Here is a 24,115-nt window from a genome sequence, read left to right on the forward strand (position 1 = left end):
GTGGGGCACGGCCGGGCACCGGGGCGACAGCGTGGCCAAGGTGGGCGAGGTCCAGCAGCCCCTCCTCAGGAACCGGCCCAGGGACCTCCTGCTGCCCGAGGGGAAGGGTCCAGGCCCGGCCCCCCGGGGGTCCTGCAGGGTGCCCATGGTGCCGCTGCTGTCCAGGGCCAGGCTGGTGGGCGAGAGGCAGGCAGTGCCCTGGGGCAGGGCCAGGGGATCAGGCAGGGTTGGAGGCAGGGTGGGCAAAGGAGGGGTGCTGGTGCCAGCGTGGGCAGCTGGGCGAGGGGCCTGGGAGGCGAGGTGGCACGGCTGTGGGGAGGAAAAGGAGATAGGCTCAGTCAGGCTCGGTGGTGGCACACTGGTGGCTGGTCTCTCCAGGCTCCATCAGGAGAACAAGCCCTCTGCTTCTCTGGAGAAGGGCCCAGTGCCACAGGGCCAGGGCAGCCACAGTGCTGCCAGGAGAGACAGGGCTCAGCTGGGAGGCAGCTGTCAGCCACCCCAGCCAGGCCTGTGCCAGTGTCCCCACCCTGCAGCTCTGTCCCCTTCCCTGCCCTCCAGCAGGAGCGCGGAGGTGTCACAACTTGCCTACGGAGAGCAGGGTCATTGCTACCAGCCCCAGTGGGTGCTGACAGATCCGGCCCCACACCCACTGGGATGCTGGAGGAGACACCAGCTTGTCTCATTCCTCACAAGGATTAGCTCCAGGCACGGAGGAGCCTGTCATCCCGAGAATGTGATCTTGGTTATGAACACCACAGCCATGTCACACCCAAGGCAGCACTGTGCTGGCTGCTGCCGTGCACAAGGAACACACTCTAAGCCCGAGCCCTGATGACTGGTAACACAAATCACATCTTGTGCTGAAGCCCCCAGTGTCCCTGGCTGGGGCTGTGGAGGCTCCAGCTCAGCTCATTCAGCCCTCAGGACAAGCCCAAGTATAAATTGGACAGGACAAGCACAGGACAAGCAGCAGAGGACAAGCTGCATGCTGGGTCCCCTCCCATTTCCCAAGGACTCACTCCCAGCAGAAATGAAATGCAGCTCAAGTGCCCAAGGAGAAGGGCTGAGGGCAGAGGCACACACAGAACATGTACACACACATGCAGTGCTGACACAGTGAGCAATGAACACACTGAGACGCGACAGAGAAGGATGAACTTGGTTCTTTTTCCATTTTCTACATTTATTTTTATTAGACAGATGAATGGGCGGGAGAGATGACCAAGAAATGAAACAACACATTGCTGATTTCCAATGGAAACAAACAATTTCTGGCACAAAGTGAAGTTCAGCTTGTACCAGGCGACCTTCCTCTTCGGGGACTGAGGAGCAAGGGACGAGGAACAGAAGGCTGGGCTGTGCCAGCTCGTTCAGCCTGTGGCAGAGCAGAGCCAGCCCCTGCCTGTGTGTGTCAGACAGGTGTTCCACAAGCAGTGACTGGTGTTCCACAAACACAGCGACTCCTGAACGTGCCACACTAACCCATGGCAGGGGAACAGTGGTGCAAAGCAGAGATGACGAAAACTCAGAGAAAGGAATGGGTACAGAGAACATAACAAGCAAAGCAGCAGACAAAATAGAAGTAGAATCAGAGGGACTGACTAGAACACACAGATTTGTTATTTATTATTTATACCCTGACTTGATCTTCCACATGTTACTACATCCTGGCAATCCCAACATGCTCAGTGCTCCATGTCACACAAACTCTGGAGAGACTGTAGAGCTCATCACAGCCAAGGAGCTTTGGACCAACCCTGCCAGGTTTTGGAGTATCTTTCAGTGCTCTTATGTCAAGGTAGGTTGATGGTGCTCAGCACCTGACGCAACAAAGCCTTGGGGTTTTAAGAGCAATTAAAGAAAAGGCTGATCCTGGTCCCCTGCAGAGCATTGCAAAACGTGCCTTTGCTTCCACCAGGAGTAAGAGCAGAGACAGCACAGGCCTTGACATCAGAGTGAAAGTCTTGGGCAACTCGGTTTCAATTCCTCTAAGAAGGTTTATCACCGATAGGTTAATGAAGGTCAGGAAAATCTCCCTGGCTCAGCCACAAGTGAAGGAGACGAGTTCTGCAGTGACACCAGATCAGATTGTACAGCCCTGATTCTGCCCCTGGTAACAGGCACAGGGAGGGCAGGAGTCACTGTTCAGGCTGTTTTGGGACACAGTGACATCCTGACTGTCCCCCTGTTCACAGGCAGTTGGCCTGCATGGACTTGGGGACCCCAGGGCTCCAAGGGGCTGGTCTGCATGCACCCCATTATCTGAGGGCCCCCCTTCCCATCCAGCTTTCTCCAGCTTTCATCCCTGGAAGTGTCCAAGGCCTGGCTGGCTGGGGCTCTGAGCAACCTGGTCTAGTGGAAGGTGTTCCTGTCCATGGCAGAGGGTGGAACGAGATGATCTTTAAGGTCCCTTCCAACCCAATCCAGTGATCCTATGATCTCCCATTTCCTGTAAAATCCTCTCAGTATTTAAAATGGATGAACAATACAAACCAGAGAGAAGCAGCTTCCCATACCTCAGTGCTTCCACACAGTCCCTCTACTTCCCTAAAATTTTAACAAACAAGGAAGATTTTCTGCCCCTCCAATTCCCTTTACTGGGCTTTGCAGGAATCTTTGCACTTCTGGTAATCGCTGGCCTGGTCCAGACACGCTGTGCTTTCCCAGCAAAGCCTGGAATCTCCCCGAGCTCTTTAGCACTAAAACAGTATTTTAGTTTGCCTCATTCTACAGAGCAAAAGAGACAGAGCAAATAAAAAGAAAAACACTACTTAAAGTTGAAATCAGCTCTTAACACCTCTACCCTGTCCTCTCTTGCCTCTGGGCTACAACTGGAACTACCTCCTGTTGGGTTTTTTAACAAGACAAAATAGAAGAGCAGGAAAAAGACAAGAGGTGGGAAGGATTTGATAAAATCTCTCAGGGTCTCGTGCAGGCTCTGGCAAGGGGTGGCTCTTTGCACCTGCACACCCAGCCCATGGCACAGGGAGAGCAGAGCTTCCCACTGATCATCTCCAGCGTGCTGGGAGGATCTGGGAGTGACATTCAAATTCAAAGGGTCAACCAAAGCTTCAGAAACACTCAGCAAGGAGCCTCCCTGGCTCTTCTGCCTGTGTTCCTGTTGCATTAGCTGGGAAGTGCAGGATACTTGGAGTGAGGGGTGTGCTCCTCTCAGGGGGTGCCAGATGCACCCCTTGGAAAGGTGCACATCTCCTCAGGGGATGGAAGCCAGCATGGACACTCTGAGGTGGGTCACCTCTCCCTAGTCCCCTCTGGGTCATCCACCACTGCTCCCAGGAAGGCTGGTTTGGACCCAAAGGACTGGAAAGGGTAGCACTTTACTGGGTGCTATCCCACCTCCCCGAAGAGCAGGAGGCAGGGAGAGGCAGTTGGGCTACCCAGCCTCCCGGGGGGAATCTCGGGACAGGCAGAAGTCATCTCCCCTCGGAGGTGTGCGTGGGGGGAGCCGGGGTCCTGCCCCCCGAGCCTGGCACAGGCAGCAGCCCAGCCCTGCCAGCACTCCCTGCCTGGCATGCCTGGGAAGCGACATCTGCTCTCCAGAAGCCATGGCAACGTGTGGGAAGCCGGCTGATGGCAGAGAGCCGGCCTGGGAAACCTAAAGCAGCACTGACACCTTCAGGAAGGGGAGACGAAGCTCAACACCGGCCTCGGCTTGTCTTTTCCCTGCGCTGTGCCCTGCGGGGCTCAGAGCCTACTTGGGAGGCTGGGGCTGGTTCCTGCGGTCCAGCTTGCTCATGACCTGCGTGATGTCCACGGTGGCGGCGGCTTCCCTGGCTTTGGCCTCTTCCTCCTGCTGCCTCAGGATGATGGGGCTGGGGCTGGAGCGGAGGTGGCGGCGCCCGAACAAGCCGGTGCTGGGAGGGAGGGAGGGAGAGGAGCAGGGTGTTAGTGTGGAGAAGGGCACCAAAAACTCATCCCCGGTGAGCAAAGTCACCAGGAGGGCAAGCTCGGGCACAGGGGTGGATAAAGAAGTGCAAAATGCAGAGGAGGTGGTTCAAAGCAGGACTGGGTGACTCATCGTCACACCTCAGCTCCAGAACTGCTAAAAGCATAAAGGCAGTGCTGGTCCTGCTCCTGAGGGGCTCCAGTGCCCATCCACACTCCTCCTGTTGTTGTGTTTGCACATAACTCACACTGGTTGTGGAGTCAAACAGTGTGCATCAGTGGAATTTTCTCTGGTATCCTGAGTAAGATCAAGACAGGGACCTGTATGGGCGTTTCTTTGCGATACCCAAAAAACCCACCTGCTCCCTGCTACAGCAAAGCCACTTGCAGCAGCACTGGGAACAAGAGTTAACCCAGCTCTGGATGAGGTACCAGCTCTCCAGCTTTACAGGATGCTGAGTACTGAGTGTCCAGAACAAGCACTGACAAGCACGAAGGCAGCCACCAGGATCAACCAGCACTAGCCAGCGACCTCGTGATGTGTGGCTCAGGGACAAACTAACCAGACCCCAGACAAGTCAGCAGCAGGGCTTTTTCCACTGCCTTGAAATAGGTTTTAGATGAAACAACAGTGTGAAAGTCCACGATTCCTCTTTCTTGCTTGCTGGGTTGGCGAGTGGAAGAGGAACAGAGAAAGGAGCACATCACCCAGTCTTTAGGAGTAACTGCAGTTCAAACGGCCTAAATTTGCTGTACAACCTTCACCTTGCTCAGGAAAAACCCAATTCTAAGGGCATCCACCTTGTGCCAGCTGTCACTCACAAACAAGGTGCTGTTTGTTCCCATGTGCTTGTCACCTCCCCTAAGCAGCTTTGTCCAGGCAGAGATGGGCAGATCCCACAGAGGATCCCGAACTCTGGCTCTGCTCTGGCAGCCAATGTTTCACAGGCAGGAGTTTTCCCATGCCCAGGACACAGTGCTCTCTCCTTCCAGGAAAGGAGCCATGATTAATTCAACAGTCACAGCCCTTCTAAACAGACCCAACAGAGGAGGCAGCTGAGAATTGTCACGTCTATTCCGACTGTACACAAGCCACTTCCAAAGGGCTCATGAATAAACAGCACCACCAGTCTCAAAGCAAAGCATCTTCTCAGTGAAAAATTTTATTTAATTAAGAGAACATCTAAATCATAGTAATTTTGCAGCAACTTGAGCTTTTTCTACCCTTGCTACAACAAGGAAAACAAACCCCACAATTACAGCCAGTTTCACTTGCCTTTTTTTGACAGTCTCTTGTGGCACAACAGCCTTGGCCAGCATTTCCTTGTATATTGGAGACTTTAAATAGCGGCCATAGGAGTCCTACTAGGAGAAAAAAGAGAAACTGGTAGTTATGGGCTGCAAACACCCTTATTAAAATCACCACCAAATACAGCTGCTCAGGAGCCAGGGAGGCTGGGAACTGGATAATCTCCCCCAGCAGCCCAAGGGACTTTGCATCTTTCAGGCAAATGTAGCTATTTAAACCAATACCCTTTCATCTTGGTGTAAAATTCCCAGGATTTTCCATCTCACAATAAAGCTTCACAGGTAAGACCCAGCTCAAAAGATCTGAACGGAGCTTAACCCAGGCCAGCAGGGTGTCACAGTCACTGCAAGGTGAGGAGCTTGTATTTCAGGAGCCAAACTTTTCATCGAGGGGTGAAAAATCAGTCTGGTTCTGCTGCTTTCAGTGCAATGTGCATGAGCTGGTGGAATCAGAAAGCAGGACTTCCAGCAGCCACCTGACCCCCACCACCTTGGGGACAGGCTGCCTTAGAGGGAAGAAGCAGCAGCAAAACACAAAGGCCTGAAGCAGCACTTGCTTAACACAGCAAACTCGGGGGATTTTCAAACAAAGGCCCCTTGAAAGAGACAGCTGATAACACACAAAGGCACTGGGAAAGGCCCAGAGGACTGGAATCCCTCTTAGGCTTTGGAAACAAATAACAAACCTTTTTCATCAGCATGTAAATGTGGGTTTGAGCAGCATCTAGAACATATCTGTGAGGGTGCTTGAGGCCTTTGACTGTGATGCCCATTGTTGTGCCATCGATGTTAATCCAGCGCCGTGCTCCTGGAGCCAGGAAGAGCCTGCATGGAGGAGGGATCCACAGTGCCATTAGCAACTGGGGAATTCATGGGGATTCCTGCCTATGCACGAAAGGAAAAGTCCCTTCAGCTCCCCACTCAATTTGCTGTCCTGATCTTGGGCAACTTCCATGTCCAGAGACATGCAGACACTTCCTCTTGAGTTATAAACCAAATTTTAGCCCACTGGAAGCAAAAGGGTCTTTCCACTTTCCTCATGGCAGCCCCATGATCTTTGCCATTCCACACTGCTATTTAAATTACATGCTGATGCTGAAATGTCATAGAGGAGAACAGAGAGGAAAAGTACCAACATAACAGAACAACACTTCTGCTTTCATCTCCAAAGGTTCCTTTCCTATGTGGGGTCATAAGACAGCCACAGGTTACACAGAAAAGTTTCAGGAATAAAACATTTGGAGAATGACAGCCACTGGAAGGTGGGTGGGACTCGTGTACAAAGAGTTTAAGAATGTGAAATTTTCACACTCACTTGTAAATTTCTTCTGCTTTTTCTTTGACCTTGGATTGGTCTCCATACTTGAGATCCTCACACGCTTCCCAGAAACTCAGATTCTCTCCTGCATAACAAGGAGACAATCGGCAGAGAGTGAGACTGAGGGAAACACAATCCCATTTATTAACTCCTAAGCTGAAATTGTTTGGCTCAATATGTGTTGGCCCTAAATCGGTCTCTCCAACTCTTCAGCCAGCTGGAAAATCCTCTTGGGACTGAAGGAGGAAAACAGCTTTCCCCTGCTCTCTGCCCACTGACACCTCTAAGAGCTTGTGAGTTCAGCCAGTTCCAGCTTCTCCAGGAGGAATCACAGAATCCTAGGATGGCTTGGGTTGGAAGGGACCTTAAAGATCATCTTGTTCCACCCCCTGCCATGGGCAGGGACACCTCCCACTAGCCCAGGTTGCTTCAACCTGGCTTTGGACACTCCTAGAGATGGGGCAGCCACAGCTTCTCTGGGCAACCTGTGCCAGGGCCTCCCCACCCTCCCAGGGGAGAATTCCTTCCTAAAATCCCATCTAAACACGCCGGGAATGTCCCGGCTGTACCGTGTGTCCCGTGCCACTAGATGGTACCAGCTGCCCTGGTTGCACAGCCGCTGCCTCCAACAGCCCTTCCCTGCCTGCACTCGGTGGCATTGCCACTGCCTCGGCCCAGGGACACAGGCAGGGACACAGGGACACAGCAGACCCACCGCTGAACTCCTTCTTCAGGAAGAGCTGGAAGTTCTGCCGCCCTTTGGGGTCTCGGATCAGCTCGCTGAAGTTGAAGGCCCATCTCTCCACACGCATCCTGGTGGGGACTTCCACCCTGCCCGGGGAGAAAAACAAACAGCGCTGCCAACTTCGTGTGGCCCACCTAATTAGCAGATTAATTAAAACCAAAATACCCTTTGCTGGAATGCCAAGGGACTTCTCAGCACTCTCTGTTTTCCAGAATGGTGTAATGAGCTCCTGAAGTCAACCCACTAAGTTGTAATTAAACAACTCGGTCCGCAGCGGGATGAGGATTTAACTGGGATTTATGCTGCTCTCTGAGTGACAGCCCAGCTTGGCCCTGAGGTTTGACTCAGTCCCATTCTGGAGGAGGCACTGGTTGCTGCCCAAAGCTTTGTTTCTCATAAAGGCATTCAGGGAAGGCATCCTCTGGGGCTGTCTAATGGGACAGAATCACTCTAACAGGATTGCTGGTCTCACATGAGAACCAGTAAGATGTTTGCTTCAAGCCCTGAGATGCCACTGTGTAATTAGCAAATATTATCCAGAGGGAAAACCAAGGGAGAAAGGACATATCACCAGTGTGTGCCTCCAACCCAAAGTCTCTCCTAAGAAAGCAGCCTGAGGTGTGAGCAATGACCAAGGGGAGCAGCTGAACCCTGAATTGCTAAATCATTGTCAGCACCCAATCGAGGTAAACACCGAACCACGTGCTACACCTGAGTGTAACTGGTCATATCCCATTTCTGTGCTAGTAAAGGTGGAGTTCACTCATCCAAGGGGGGGATGAGACACACTCAGCAGGGGCTGAGTGCACACTCCCATCATCAGTTCAGGAATTTCTGTAATGTTAAGGAAGGCTCCACTTGAAGAAGGCAGTGCTGGAAGTTCAGCATGGAGTATTCCCAAGTTTCTTTAGCATGGCCCAGCTGTGTCATAAAGGGAACACTTCCCTGCTCATGATCAGAGAACAGATATGACAATGAAATCAGTGGTTCCCTTTCCTGATTTCTATCAGCATAATGGTCAGTGTAAACCACAAGCTGGCAAAACAATACAAATACACACAGCTTTGCATTGAGATCCCAGAACTCGGGGTCGTCTGTTATCCAGGGGTTGCTGGGGAGGCATCCAGACAGGATAGGATCATTGGAGAGGAACTGCTCAGAGTACTTCACAATCCTGCAACAAATCCAAAATCAAAACATTAATCTGAAGCCAGAACTGCAGCCAGCCCCATCACAACCACATAACTGGTTGTACAGTCTATAGGTCTCCTCAGAGGTGCAGCCCTATCAGCAACAGGGATCTGGAACATGACCCCTGCCTTCCTAGAAAAACTGATTCATTAGCTCAGTTAACCTTATCCATTTCCCAAACAGAAGTCTCCTGGCTGTCTTTCAAAGCAGTGAATTCGTCAGTTCAAGGGTAAGGAGATACAAGACTCTCTTCAATCACCTCCTTTTGCTCCTTCGCTTCAAGAAGTGGGACTAAGCCCCCCAATGGTTTCTGTCTCCTTCTCCAGCCAGCTGACAAAGGCCTGATCCTGCACCATCCTGGGAGGGAAGTGCCAGAGAAGAGGAACACAAGCTCTGTGTTCACTCAGGTAGGTTCTCCCCAGCCTTCCCACAAGCTGTGGGAGAGCCCAGGGAGCTCCAGGAAACTGAGGGAGTCCTGAGAGCCCATCTCAGCTTCTCTTTGCCTCCCTCACCTACCACACAGCTCATTCCTCTGCAAATGGCTCTGAGGGCTTGGCACAAAGCAAAGCTGTCTCTATCTCAGCAGGAACCAGACAAACACTTCTCCTACCTTCTAACTTGGCCAGACTTATAATTACAACCGATTTCACTAATGTCCCGGAATTTTAGCTCTCTCCTCCCTTTTTCATTCTCGAAAAAAATCATCTGGTTTCTGCGTTTAAAATTCCTCCCAGGCCAAAGTGCTTTCATGTGCTCAGAGCTGGGAGTGCACTGTCCAGGGGCCCATTGCTAACGGGCACTTTGGCACAGATCCTGCAGTCACACAATGCTCCTGCACAAAGCAAACCACGGGCTGGCACACAAGTGCTCGATCTTATCTTCCCACTGCAAATGCCAAGGCACCCAGCACCTGTATGATTCACTACAGTCCACATATTCTAATCAAACAAATCTCAACCTGCCAACCCAGGTAACACAGCCCTGTCCTTTCGATGATTAGTGCTCTGGAGCTCCTCCTAAATCAATGCAATGCTCTGAAGCGTGCACACTGTCCAGCTGCTGCTCATCGATAATAATCTGATTTGGACCCAATCCTGCAGCTGACATGGAGCTCCAAATTTCCTGAGGATTTTTCATCTAGGTGATAGGCAGAACTAATCCCATCAGAACTAATGAGTGAAAAGCCCCACTGTCAAACAGTTAAACAACACAAAATTCCTGGAAGGTAGCCAGGTGTCCCCACTTCCAGCTCGGAAAATTGAGGCAGGAGAGTTTGAAGCGACTTCGAGTCAGTGACAGATTAAACGAGCAGAACTGCTGGTGCCCTGCAAGTCCTGGCTCTCAGAAGACAGATTCTCCCTCCCATTTCATTCATCCATGACTGTCTTCTCCAGAGAACAGGCCTGAGCACCTTGTTTATCTTAGATCTGGTATGAATCTCTGGTGGCAATGACTGTGGAAACCAGACGGGTGCCATGGGCTGCACTTGGTCAGCACACAAGGCTCCAGGTGAGAAATGCCTCTGGCAAACACACTGATGGCTCGTGCCAGGACTGGATGCTTTGCACTTAACTGGCTGCATCAAGAATCTGATCAGGAAACACTCTCACTGGGAAGAGGAATTGCTAATTAATTGCTCTCACGGAGAGGAGTGTGTTCCTCTGTAATACAGAACCAGCAGCGACTTCCCAGCTCTGCTGCCTTCTGGTGAACATCACCATGGGGCAGGAACACTCATGGGGGTGAATCCAGCCCAGCAGACTGGCAACCAGGAGCTGGAGGGCCAGCCTTTCCCCTCTGGTTGCTCATCCCTGCTGGACCCTCACGAGGCAGCTCCACTCAGCTGCTTTTCCAGACTGCAGAGCTGTGTCCCAGCGCCACAGCCCGGCCCAGTCTGAGCATCCCTTGATTTCAGAGGGAATCTCAACCCAGGGGCTGGTGCTGGTCCCAGGGAGCCTCTTCATCCTGCCTGGGACTCTGATCCCTCCTCTGCCTCCTGGCCCAGACAACACAGAGCCCAGACAGCCCAGCATGAGGCCACCACATCGATTCCCCGGCTGAGTCACCAGCTGCTGGAGCAGACAGCTTCATCATCTCATTAGGAGATAAGCACTGAAGACTAATTAATGTGTGGACAGAAGGAAATCAGGACTTACCCTCCAAGAGAGACAGAAGATTTCACTCTGGTCTTCCCAATGGCCTGCTGATAGTACATGATCTGAGAGGGATCAGACACGGCCATGGTTAGGAGCGTGGAGATATGAAGACAAGGCCTATCTGAACCTCAGATATGCCCCCTCCCAGGTAGTGAGGCTAACTACAGCAGGGACTGCTTCTTCCCTAATTATTGCATGCCCAAGGAATCACAGAATCCCTAAACTGCCTCACTAAAATGTCTGTTTTCACTGAGCTTACTGCAAACATCAGAAGAGCATTTTGCAATGTGCAAGTAATTAAAAAGCGCTCCCCTTGCTATATAAAAATTGAATAATAGCTACCATCCTCGGCACCTACAAATGCTCTGGATGATTTAGCATGTAATTATCATTGATTCTTGGCTGTCTCTGCACTGGCGCCACTGGATGTATCTCCTGTGATTTCCCCACCACTAATTCTGATCTATTGGATTTAGCCCTGGTGTCTGTCCTTGCTTGAGCCTTCCCGTCACTGGGAGAGCTGCTGGCTGCCTGCACTGGGAGGTGCAGGGGCAGGGAATGTCCTGAAAGCACACTGATCAAAAGCTCCACGGGGCAGGGACTCTGTTTTTAAAACACCCCCTGCACAGGGGGTTTGAGCCCCCATCCCACACTGATGTAAGCAACACATACAGGATGAACACCTGGAAGAGAGGGAAGCACCACTTACCTCTCTCCTATAAGCTTCCATAGTATTTTTCTGTAAAAGAAAGAAAACCATTACATTGGGATGGGTGATTAAACTTGCCTTTTTTTTTTTTTTTGAGGCGTGGAAACACCGTTGCAGGGCTGCCGCTGTGCAGCGCTCTCCAATTAATTCTCATTACAATTAAAATCAAACACAGCAGCTCAGCTAATCAGGGTATCATCAAAGGTAAGAGCATCCACACACGGTAAATCGTCCCATTAGCTGTATTTACTGTTTAGCATTGCTTCTCCCATCACAGGCTGCCTGCATGCCTTCAATTAAGGGGTTATTCTAATGGAGCTAAAATAGATTCATTTACGAGACACAGATTAGATCATTCAATATTAGCTAAAGGAGACAGGAACCAACACATTGCAAAATATAAACACCACAATTAAAAGCCTCAGAAGCAGTATCTGCTGTGCAAGGGGTGTTTACGTTGTGATTTGAATAACTCAGACTATGTTACATGTCATCCACAAATGAGCAAGCAATTGAAGGCAAGAAATTAACTGCAGGGTGTTTATTCACACAGCTTCCTTTGAAGCACAGTTACTTTGTGTGAAATAAACTGCAGAAGGGAGAAGGAAAGACAGGCTAAGTCAGGGATGCTCCCAGCAAGACTTTAAAGGCTCAGGAGGGGTTTCACTTCTTCAGTTCCTGTTTTAGCCAAGATCTGCATCCCAGAAGTTCTATCAAAGTAACCCTGTGGCAGGCAGGGGTCTGAAGAGTGCCTTGGTGAAGTTTGTGAGAGGTGAGGGATGAAGCATCTGGTACCAAATGCCACAGGCAGCCCTGCTTCTCCCCTCATCTCCCCAGAGAACCTGCATCCCGAGCTGCCCCTATTTTTGGAAAGGTAAGGTGTTCCCTCAGGGCTGCTCTGTGAGGGGACCATTGTGGTGCAGACTGCTTTTGCATTTTAACCATCACCATGAGTCCCGCTCAGGATGGAGAAACTGTTCTGTACATGGAAGAAAAATATGCACATTTTCCTGAAACTTTCTTGGTTTTGGGAGGGCACACTCACCATTTCAGCAGCAGGAGCCAGATATGCAGCAGATCAGTCAATCTCTACAGCACTACCATGGAGCCAACCCATCTGACCCTAACACTGCCCCAGCCTGGCCAGAGCAGCACCAACAGAAATCACATTGGCTTTGAGAAAGGGAGGAAGCTTTTCCTGCTGGAAACACCACGACCAGCTCTGAATGTGGCAGGACGCATCATCTCAGCAGGGACAAACAGGACAGGAAACCTCCCTCACTGATTCACAGGCTGCTGGGATATCTTATAAATGATGGAGGACCCGTAAGCAAGGAACAGCTTTTCACCCTTCTCTGCTCTTTGCTGCACCCCTGATGCCAGGTCACCTTCCACGTAGACACCATTTCTTCCCCCCATTTCTACAGTGTTGTTGTTTCAGACCGACTGTAGAAATGGAAGGCAAAAAAAAAAATCACCTGCTTGAGCAGAGAAATTTGCTGATTTACTGTCTTAGAAGTGTCCTCTTTAGAGACCCGTGTTTCTGTTGCAGGCCAGCTGCCTCCTGCACAACAGGGGTTCCCTGTCTCCTTGGGGAACTTGAGATATAAACCAGGCCTCATCAGGTTTACAAGTGCCAGCTGAGCAGTTCCATTTGATGGAATTTGAGTGTGGCTAATGCACTGACTTTAAAATATTAAAATCGTTAGTTGTTTTTAAAAACAAATTATTTTGTTCCACTTTTTTATCAAGAGGGGCCTCGGACAGGCCTGGTGCAGTGGGGTGAGGGGAGGTGGGTGCTGGCATAGTGGCTTGGAGGCAACTCATGTGGCAGTAAAGTTTTGTTATCCTCTAGAAGGGTCTGAGAGGTTGGCAGCACACCACACACACACGAGACAAACAGCTGTGGGAAAGAGAAGAAGAACACAGTAAGTTAAACGTTACATAGAAAAGGAAAGGCATGAATTAAAATGCTATGACAATACAAAAATTATATGTGGGTGAGTCAAAATCAAAGCCAATGCCATGTCTGCAAACAAGGGAAGATTTTATTTTTTTTAAGTGCATCCTACACCAAGAATCCGCTCCTGCCACTGTCTGAGTGTGGAGGGCAGTGTGGTGGACAGCTGGGCCTGGGAAAACCAAGGGGGCCTTGGTGGGGTGCTCGAGGTGGGGAGAGGATTTGCCAAGGCTCACCCAGAAAAGGGGGCTGAGCACCACTGAACTGCAGCAGAGCCAAAGGGGAGCCCAGTGCTGAGCACCCCATGAGGCTGCAGGTGCTGGCTGTGCTCAGCCCTTTCCAGTTCCCAAACCGACAGTAACTGGGAAGAATCTCAGCTGCTTCACCCCAGAGCTGCACATCATTTCATTTCCCTTTCTCCCACAGTGCTCCCACAGCCAGTTCCCAGCTTCACTGCTGCCACAAGTGACCCTGAATACTCTCTGTGTCCTGTCGAGCACTGCCAGTGGTCCCCACCATCCCACCCATCCTCACCCCCACGAGTGACAGCAGCGGTGCCAAAGTGCCCTGCGCCACCCACCCACTCTCCCTTCATTTGGAAGGAAATCATATTCGGAACAAAAGGCTCATTTCTCATAATGAGATTAATTTTGCAATGCCCTTAACGAGTGACTTATCGCAATTACCGCGGATCAGCTCCCCCGCCCCGCGGGCTTCAAACCAAAATGGCAATTAGTGAAAGGCCTGGGTCTGTCTCAGGCGAGTGCCACGAGCTGTTACACATCCTCCTCCTCCTCCCCAGTACACATTGTGGCACCCAGGACACCCTGCCCGGCCTTGTCACACCCCAGTGCCTCTGGCCGAGCGCTCCCGGGGCACAAAGGCTGCAGAGCTCAGCTGGGAGCCAGCCAGGACCTGCTCCAGAGCCTGTGCCTGGACCTGATCCACAGGGCTGATGCCACGAGCTCCAACAAGAGATGGGATATCTGCTGATTCCCAACCACCCATTCACATGGATCTCCTCTGCTCTCAGCGTGGGCCTTCCTGACCACACCGGGGAGGGGATGGTCATTATGTTTTTGCCTGTCTGGCCACCATTCCCTGTTTACAGAGCTAATCAACAGCTGGAAACAGCTTTGGGGTGTATGTCCAGATGAAGCTTGGAGAGAAGAACAAGCAGAGGTTGTTGTCCAGAGCTCATTTTGGACCGACCAGGACACTGCAGATCCCGACACAGACACAGCACGGAGCTCTTCAAGATGTGAGGCTGATCCTGCACAAGCACGGGGCAGGGCCAGCTCAGCTTGGCCTCCCCATGGAGCTCAGTGCAAGGCAAACCTGTGGGCACTGCCCTTCCAACACTGCAAGCTCCACTGTGGCACACAGAGCTGCCCCTGCACACACCAACACCCCTCCTCGGGGGCAGACGTGGCCTTTCCCTACAGCCCACGTGCCAGAGGCAAATCCCAAGTCTGGCACAAGATCACCTCAACACTCATCTCTACTGTGCTGGTACATCCAGCCCAGCAGCTGGAAATCAAATCCCTAACAGTCCACACTCCCAGTTTCACTCAAAAGGCCAGTTTTCCCCCCTCTTGTTTATCTGCTCCTGACCCTGCTCTTTCCAAAGATGTGATGATGCAGCAGAACTTTATCAGCCAAACTGACAGGGACTTATGAAATTAAAGGCCAGCAACGACTCGTTGACCTGTGGCTGATTTGCTGTGTACAACAAGCCAGGGCACCTCATTCAGTAGCCCCTGAATCCAGTACAACGATTTTGGGGGGAGCTAAAGCACCTTTCAGAAACACTCTGGCTACAGGAGGCAGAAGCTGAGCACGAACCTGCAGGCACTCAGCGGGTCTGGCAGTTGCCTGGTAACTCTCTGAGCAGTGAGGCTCAATCATGAGTCTGAGAACTGAGTAACAAAAGGCTAAAGCAACACTTAATTAGCTGCTCGATGGATGGCTACTTCTGCCTTAGCTACAACCTCTAACTCATTATAACAGCAAGGGATGCCCATGGGTCAGTAATAAAAGTCCCCTTCAAAGGAGTTTGAGCCCCTGTTTATCCCCAGAGGACTCTATCAGTCAGGGAGGGAGCAGCCCACCAAAGGGTCTGGGCAAGTGAAAGATGTTCATGCCAATATCAGCTTCAAAGAAGCCACTCTGATGTCAAAAAATAATAATTTTCTTTCTCAACTGCCAAGATAAAAACCCCAATTATTTGGCCAACAAAGTGAAGGTTGGATTGAGTAGGAACAGAGACACAAATCAGAGCTTGGCCCATCCTTTCTGCTCACCAAAGCTGTTGAGCCACAGGTGTCTCTGAGAGGAGCCTGTAAGAAGTTAAAAAACAAAGCTGCCTGTCCAAAGGAGACTCCATGTGGGCTTTTGGCTGTCTCAGTGTTGTCAATAGCTCTCTCAAAAGCAAAAGGAGCAAGAAGAACTTTCCCTCTTCAGCTCAGCCTACAGAGACCAGCTTAAAGGGGAAGGGCAGTGAAGTCACCCAAAGCTGGTGTCTTTTGGTTTATGCCCTCCTTGGAGCCTCCACTGACAGGGGGAACTGACCACCTCTCATTCCAGGGTAGAACTGAACAGAGACCCCTCAGCTCACTTCCTCTTGGAGCTGGCAGATGGCTGTGGGCTTTCAGACCGTTTGCAAACCTAAAATCCTTTCCGTGTCAGCTGTAAAACCGTGGGCGAGGAGTTGGCTTACTCCTCTTTCCACCACTTCTTTACTCTTAAAAAAGATTTTAAAAAAGGCTTTCAACAGCTGCTACTTACAGCAAGGAAAAATAAAATACACCCCAAGCCTACACTTTGCTCCTTTTCAGTCTCTATAGCAACAGAACACAGCTGGCCAAAGCAATTATCCTGCCTCTGGCTGCTGAGATGTTTAAAGGCTGTTAGAAAAATGGGAAGTTGTGGGAATACCTTGAGTGTGATCACAGTAACATTTGCATTTAATTGCTGAGAGATGCTTTGACTTTGCTTCCAAATGAACACAGTAAAGTGCACAAATACAGGATCACTTCAAAGGACTGAAGGAGAAAGGGAAAGGCAGCTCCAGCTCCTCATCCACTGACTGCAACTGTCTTACTGTGGACTCTGAACCAGTTCACCCAGTTACAGCCTCCATGGTTTCAGTTCTTTAATTCTCTTTCTTTAAAGTCTATAATATGTATTTTTTTGGCAACATTTTGTGTCTCCCATCTACCACACCAACATCTTCATCTTCTTACCACACATTAATTACCCTTTTGGAGGTATTCTGTCCTTTGATTTTAAACTTGGATCTTTCCCCTGACCCTTTATACCCCACAACCCCACTCAATTCATTCAGCCCTAATAAAAAGGCAGCAATGAGCACTTGGAGATAGAGGATTCCCTAATTCAGTCTCACCAGCAAAGAATACATGTCCTGTAGCCAAGCACCCACACTAACTGGTGTGGCAAGAAAGCTGACAAAGTAATTTCAAGCCAGAAGAAGCTGCCAAAGCCTATTTTGAAGGCCCCACCTCCCAGATGAGACGACCTCAACCTCTGGCCTGTTGGGCTGTTACAGCTGAGCTGACATGCTCAGCCTGTCATGCCCAAAAAACCAACAATCCCAGGGACACTGTCTGTGTCCTCCTGAACAAACTGAGTAGGTGTGAATAAAAAAACCAAACAACTGTCTCACCTGGGTTACCTTATTTTCATTGGGATCAGTTACACGGTCTACTCCGTACTCCAGGACATCCTGCATGCCCGGCTGTCATGGACAAGAAACATCAACAGCTTTGTGACTCTTTTGGTTTAAAGTCTGTGGATCCCACAAATGAACGAGGACACCCCTGAGCCCGGAAGGGCTCCAGTGCCAGCCGTGCCCTGGGAAGCTCTGCCCCCTGAATCTGGGAATGCCCCACTCATCATCCCATCATCCTCTACTTACGGGGGTTCTGTTCACCAGCCAGTAGGCTCTCTCCTGGCAGTCCAGGGCGTACCTGTCCTCCTTCTTCCGCTCCTTCCCTGCCCTGCAAAGCCAACAACAGGGGAATACGTGACTTTTCCCCTCCTAAAACCAGCGGGATGAGAAACAGGGAACACCTCCAGCCTCCCCTGCCCCATGGATCCCAGCATGACGCTCTGATGCTGCCTCCTGATCACATCTTGCCTCAGCTAATTCTGGGGCTGCAGATCATGTTCACATGGCCACACAAGGCTTTTGAGGAATCAGCATCTTCCTGAGTTGAGCTGGGAGCAGACACATCCCCTTTTGATTAGACAGGCAGCCCTTTGGTAGCTTTATGCTGACAATCCGCTACTCGCCATCGGTCCTGCTGCTTCATGTTGATCCACCTCCCGTGTCCCCGGGCAAAATATGAGGATTGCCACACAGAGATACATCCTGGACACGTCCCATCCCTGTCTCACAGCGAAGTGGGGCCATTTCTCACAAGAAATTGTTTGGAAATGGTACCAAGGAGTGTTCCCAGGCCCCAAAACCCACATCACCTCTACAATTAAACAGAAGAGGCACTAGCATGGGTTTGGGCTTGGACCAACTAATTCTTTCCCAGAAAAGTCCTGGGCACAGTTTGGGACTTAGCATGGGGAAGGGAGCATTCCCAACAGGCTGTTTGCATGTGGTCTCCCTGCTGTGGTGAGCAGGGTGGATGCAGGCTGCTCTCACCAGTCTGCCCCAGCAGCACCAGCAAACAGCCGCAGACGAGTTTAATCTGCTAGTTCAGACACAGGCTCGGTATCTGACTTTAAAACTGCATTTGGCATCTCTTAGCCCAAGTCTGACCTCAATTTACAAGAACAACAGTCTCGTGTCTAATGAGACAGTTATCTGATGAGCTGTATTCCGGGGACTTGGCTGCCATCCCAGGGAAGACAGAGAGGCTGCTGAACAGCAGAGGCAGTGCCTGCCGAGTTGGGAGGTAAAAGGAGGTAAAAGGAGTAGGAAAGATCCTATGCCCAAAGGAGTAAGACCATCTAACATTCACCAACTTTCCCATTTGAAGGATTCAGCTTCTAAAATCAAGTCATTTCAGCTGGGTGCCTCAGTATGCACCTCACAGTTTTCTCCAGAAGTCCCTGCTGGGAACATTTACTGCTTCTTCATTCAGGGCACTCCATTCAGCTGTGAGATGTGCAAGTAATAACTGATCCAGACCAACAACAGGCCCTAAGTCCAGTGGCCTGGTGCACAAATGCTCCTGGACAACACTGAGCTAAATGAAGCTGTCCCTAACAAGGGCTTGCACACTGCAGCATCAGACCTCAGCTTCTTCAGGGAGCCACATCAGGTGCAAAATCCAAACCTCTCCTAAAAGTCATTTTAAAGCTGCAGTTGGTGTTTTTGAAGGGTAGTTTAACTGTGCACCAAGACAGCCAAGCTCTGCTCCTTGTACCCTCCCCAGTGATGCAAATGAGGGAATGCAAGTCAACTCACTTATACTGCTCCTTGGCCTGCATAATGACAAAATCCCACTTGTAGTTTATTTTTTGATTGAGCATGTTGTAATGTTCCTGGAACAAAAATTTAAAAAAGCAGTTAGTGTGAAAATTCTGACCAGGGCACTCCCATGCCAAGGTTTTCTTGACTCTCCATAGCTCAAGGAGGCCAAGCTGGTAAATGAGCCAGGAAATCTGGATTGTTCTGAACGTAATTACAAGAATTGCAACAGTTCAAAAATCCCATTGCAAGGAGAGCAATTACCCCTGTTAAAATTATAATTCTCTTCCCAGCATTTATCTGTACTGGCTGTTTTTACACTTGCAAAATTTGGGCTTTTGATACTGCTGGAGTAACACCTCATGCAATTAAAGAGGTGATTTTTTGCCATGCTGCATTAGCAAGAGAGGGCTAAAGCTGTAGCAAATGAGGGGCTTGTCATGGAACAAGTGCAGCATCTCCTCACCTTTTCATATTCTTCCAAAATCCCTTTCCTCTTAATGTTCTTCTTTGCCAGATAAATTGCTGTGAAGGAGAAGCAAATAAGCAGTCAGTAATACTTAAACCAACAAGTCCAAGAACAATTAAAACAATTAAAATTCTACCCACATGACAAACCCAGGAGTCTTTGTCTGCTACGATATCTTCCTAACCATGAGCTCCAGGCTCACAAAAGCCCAGGGGAGAAAAAAGAACTCAGTGCTTTCACTTTGGATGCCCAGGCTGGGAGCAGCCAGGCAGAACCGGCGGCGTGTGCCTCCTGCCAGGAATCACCCTTCCTTTGGGAACTCGGCCAGGCTTTCATGGATCAAGGGATACTGGACCAAATCCTTCAGATGCTGAGGTTCTTCAGAGTCTGACCTCCAAGCTTCCCGAACACAGGCCAGTGTTTTGCTCAAGTTCTAATAAAAACATTCCAATCTAAAAATGGGCTTTTTTATTTCCCCGGGAGATCTGCAGCCTAATGCAGATAAAAGCCACAGAGGATAATGTTGGTGTAAACAAATCAGTCTGTGAACTGCACAGCCCACGGCAGCAAACCAAGCTCATCAGCCCAAGTTTCATGACCAGCTTTACACTAAAAAGCATCATAAAGGCAACATAAGATTTATATGGAAAGAGCCATCAGGAGATATTGGAAGCCACTGTGCATTCTATAAAGAAAGAACCATCTCTGAATGCAGGGTTTGATCCAAATCTACAGGAAGATAGTCTTGGGCTCAGATCCAGGAATACACTTAACTACTCAGGGAAATCTAATCCTGTGTTTAAAGTCTTCCCTACCCAGGAAGGTAATTCAGATGTGCTCCTGCCGGATGGATCGTAGTGGAACATAAGAGCTTAAGCACTTTCTCTCATCAAGGCCACCACAAGATGGTCACACCCTCAATTCAGCACTACTGAGAATTATTCACAAGAGAGAGCATGGAAAAAAATGTAAGGGCTGGTCATTGCATGTGGAGACACAGCACAAGGACAGAAGAGCAAACGTGGTGCAGGACTGTTTGCACAAACCCACGGGCCTTCCCTACCCCTCCCAAACACGAGCAGTGCAGAACTCACCATAGTCTGTGTCATCAGCAGCCCAGCCCTGCACAGGCCAGAAATAGGGGGTCTGCAGAGAAATGAGTCTCTGGTTAGTGCACAAAGGCCTTGAACTCATGCCCAGAGGCACCTGGAACCACCCACACTGGAGGGAGGAAAGTTCTCTGCTGTGCTCAGAGCCTCAGCTCCTCAGCTGTGTGTCAGCTGGCACGGTGGTGCAGGACAGCTACAGAAGGAGAACTGACTGCCAATATCAAATCCACTCCACCTCTCCCATCAGTTAATATGGACAACCTCTCCCTGCTGCCTGAGCACTCATACTGAGATGCTGGAGCCTGATTTGGCACCATGTGGGAACCAGACTCCTCATTCCAAGTACCAGTGAGGGCACTCTGATTTCCCATCGTGGTGGAAACAGTCCAACCACAAACACTGAAAACATCCCCTTATTACTGTGCTTTTTGTATATTCATTATTCAATGATCCCAGATCATTCTCTACTTCCAACCAGCAATTCCATTTGCTACTTTAAGACCTGGAAGGGAGCACACATTTGGAAGAAAGCACAGCTATTATTAAGCTGAACAAGTACACTAATTTAGTTGAAGAAACTATCACAGGTTCCCTGTAAACTGCATTCTGAGGCTTCTCTGTGGATCCCTTCCTCCTGCACACTGAACAACTGCAGGGCTGCACAGCCTGGACTCACAGCTACAGGTCCTGGGGAACTGCCCCAGCTACCTGTTTTTAATAAAAACTAGTGCTGAACCCTCTCACAACAGCTTAGAGAAGCTGCAACTCACTTGAAACCTGTACAGGCTGCCATCTGCCTTGAGGGTGAGGTTCTTTGGCTCCTGAAGAGGGTAGATGTATCCATATTTGACAAACAGGTCTCCCAGGTGGAGTGCCTCTGAAAATGGAGAAGGCAGATGTTTTGATTGCACAGAAACACTGCACTGGAATTAAAAGTGAGTTCCTGTGCAGGGGAGAAGAATTAATCTAAAAGGTTCTGTCTATGGAGACCTTAAAGTTTTGAACTCGAAGCTGAAAAAGCCTCAATTTTCACATTTTTACCCACCTTCTGCAGTGATCTGCAAGCGCTGAAGGATCCACTGCAATATATCATTACCTGCAAGGCAAAAAAAACCCCATCAGGTGAAAATGAGACCTCTCCAGTCCTCACTGAGCTCTGGATCCCCCCAAGGGCACAGACCCCTTTTTGCAAATGTACTTTGAAATGCCCCACACAAGGCAGCACAGATAAAATGCACTGCTGGCCTCCCACTGGCCATCCTGTCACTCACCAAGCCAGCACCATTCCCTGGGAGAGGGAGCCCGAGGCAGGCAGTGACCTTGGGATGGCACAGCAAGTGTGTGCACAAGCACACCTGGCCTGAGCTGCACCTAAACCCTCATAGGTGGCTTAGAGAGGGTTTAAGCAATACAACAGATTTCACACCCAGGGAAGGTGAAGTGCCTTAAGCAATGCAACAGCCTTCACACCCAGGGAGGGCGAAGTGCCCCTTGGTTTGCATCACCTTGTCTTGAAAGATTAACTGCAAAGAACCTCCAGATTCACAGATCACAGTCCTGTGTCAGTTTTATAGAAAACCAGTGACTGGTCCTCTAAGAGTCCTTGAAGGAATAGAGGGGATATCCAAATCTCAGACCCAAGCTGCAGTGGTAACAGAATTTATCAAAGAGAGACAAGATTTCTCCGTTCACACACATTTTATCTCTCTCAGTTCTTTTCTTAGAGTGTGAGCAGTCGCACCCACAGTCAGCATAAATCTCCAGCAGTTTTAGTTTTACGTTCTGGGGGGCAAATTTCATGAACCTCCTTCCATTTAAAGAGGGTAAAAATGCACTTGTTCCCTGATCAATTACTGGTCTTTCCTTCCAGACCTCCCCTAGGATTGCAGACTGAGGTGTTGACCTTTCTTGACATTGCAGTGATGACTTAACTTTCTAATAGGGGCTCAGAGCTCTTATCCTACTGCCTGCTTCCTGAAATAGATGAAATTAAAGGATTATCTCATCACTCATTTCTAGACAGCTCTCTCTGTAAGCACTTTCCCCCAAAGGTGCACATTCAACATTGAGGTTTATTTGTGAGCCGTTTTACTGACTTTGAGTGAATTTAACTAGTTGGCCTCCTGCACATGCAGAGCCAGGCTCTCTACACTAGATCTGTGTCCACTGCTCCAATGCCTTCACCAGGCCCTCGCCAGACATGAATCAGTATCTTTTGCAACACCCAGAGGTCCATCAGTATCCATGCAGCTTGTGCAGCACTAAAAATATCACAGTTCAGAGAGTGGTGAGCAAAGGGACTGGAACTCACTTGCCTCTCAGAAGTGGACTAGAATTTATGACTTATGCAAGAGGCAACTTGCAGCACTTTTGGTTAAGGAACCAGAATGAAGCAGACAGCACGCAAAGAGGATGAGTGCCAACAGGCACTGTCCCTCCACACCAGCTGGCCATGGACTTTTAGGAAGTGGTGTTTTATGTTGGGCAGACATCAAGAGAAGTTCTTGTTCCCCTTCACTTAATCTGTGTGGGACGTCACCTCCAGCACAGGGGAATATTCCCTGCAGCGCTGCCTTAACTATTCCCTGACAGCTCTGGGAGGCAAGGCCAGCTCCTTTGTACATGTAAACCTCCACCAAACTCAGCTGCATAATCACTGTGTGAGCCAGGATGTGGTTTGCACTGCAATGCATGGAGGGTGCTGCTGAGAATGAGCTTCAGATGTGTCCTGAGTTCTTCCTGACCCTTTCACCGACTGACTCTACCCATGGACAAGCGACTTCAGTGGCTCTGCATCCTCGCTTTTAAAAAAAAATAAATATTGGGGCAAACAACACCCAGGGCCTACCAGACTTTGCAAACACAGTGGGGAAAGTCTCCTGAGTCGCCTGGAGCAAACTCACTGGTTTCAGTGGGAGTTTTTGTTCTGAATTTCAAAGCGCTGCAGAAAGACCAAAGCGGGAGGAAGAAACTTTGGTAAGACTGTGTGTGAATATTTACAGCAGAGGGTTCCTCACAAGAGCTTCTGTGGAGGACAGGGAAGCAGAGGTACTGATAGTGCCCAGTGAACGGAGGAGCAGGCACAAGGAGGCTGAGATAAGAGCTGCCTGTAACACTGAACACAGCACAGGTCCTGTCTGCTGCTTCCTCAGCCTGCTTGAATGAGGCAAAGCTGTCACTTAGAGGCACAGAAGTGGGTTGAGTATTTTGTGCTTTTCCTGCCTACTAAAGAAAAATTATTACTAGGAGTAAACATTAAATGGGAGACTAATTGCTTATTGCTCATTTCTAAAGTACCATCTTTCAGTCTGCCTCCAGGCTGCTTATTTTAATGGGGTTTTAATATTTATCTTTATTTGTGATCCAGCCTCACTGGGAATATGATAAGTCTGGAGGCTGCAGTACCTACTCACCTCTATGCTGAAAGAAAGTAAGGTCACTTGAGTTAACCCCCATGAGACAGCTGAAAGTGCAAGTTATCAATCTTTGTGTCTCTGACTCAAAGAGCAGGAATGAAGTGAGACACAAGTGAGTATGAGATAAAGGGAGCAGGTACATCTCAAAGGATGTACAGCGAATATTTGTTGGGAACAAGGCTCCAGCATTCAGCCAGGCACTGGCAACCCTGGCCATGGGGTCCACACACAGCTTTTCTCTGCTGAACTTTCTTAGCCAGGTCCCTTCCCCCAGGGAAGCTCTTACCTGTCACAGCGTGTGGGATGCTGGCAACCATCACTGTCTGTGTCTGTGTCTTGATGCCTGTGTCTGGACTCTGCATCTCCATCATAAGTGCTT

General features: G+C 49.8%; 1 protein-coding gene across 3 annotated transcripts; it reads right to left on the reverse strand.

The window, feature by feature from the left end:
* Positions 1 to 224: 224 nt before the first annotated feature.
* Positions 225 to 24,115, reverse strand: RGS9 (regulator of G protein signaling 9). Of its 3 annotated transcripts, XR_001920765.1 has the most exons (17): positions 24,023 to 24,115; positions 21,366 to 21,416; positions 21,091 to 21,197; positions 20,306 to 20,357; positions 19,209 to 19,267; positions 18,740 to 18,816; positions 17,231 to 17,312; positions 16,988 to 17,050; positions 11,334 to 11,363; positions 10,625 to 10,686; positions 8,338 to 8,451; positions 7,248 to 7,363; positions 6,530 to 6,617; positions 5,901 to 6,039; positions 5,183 to 5,268; positions 3,635 to 3,875; positions 225 to 309 (listed from the first exon to the last, which is right to left on the reverse strand). XR_001920765.1 is itself a non-coding variant. In XM_018073386.2 (16 exons), exons 1-16 carry the CDS (start codon positions 24,105 to 24,107, stop codon positions 3,713 to 3,715), a joined length of 1,374 nt encoding a protein of 457 aa, XP_017928875.1. In that variant the 5' UTR covers positions 24,108 to 24,115; the 3' UTR covers positions 1,047 to 3,712. The 3 variants fall into 3 exon arrangements, 2 of the variants coding, with proteins under 2 accessions (XP_017928875.1, XP_017928876.1); XM_018073386.2 differs by lacking the exon at positions 225 to 309 and having other exon boundaries at positions 1,047 to 3,875; XM_018073387.1 differs by lacking the exons at positions 225 to 309; positions 3,635 to 3,875 and having other exon boundaries at positions 5,190 to 5,271.

This window comes from Manacus vitellinus, unplaced genomic scaffold, assembly GCF_001715985.3.
Source record: "Manacus vitellinus isolate BGI_N305 unplaced genomic scaffold, ASM171598v3 scaffold_24_pilon, whole genome shotgun sequence".
In the NCBI taxonomy this organism is placed as follows: domain Eukaryota; kingdom Metazoa; phylum Chordata; class Aves; order Passeriformes; family Pipridae; genus Manacus; species Manacus vitellinus.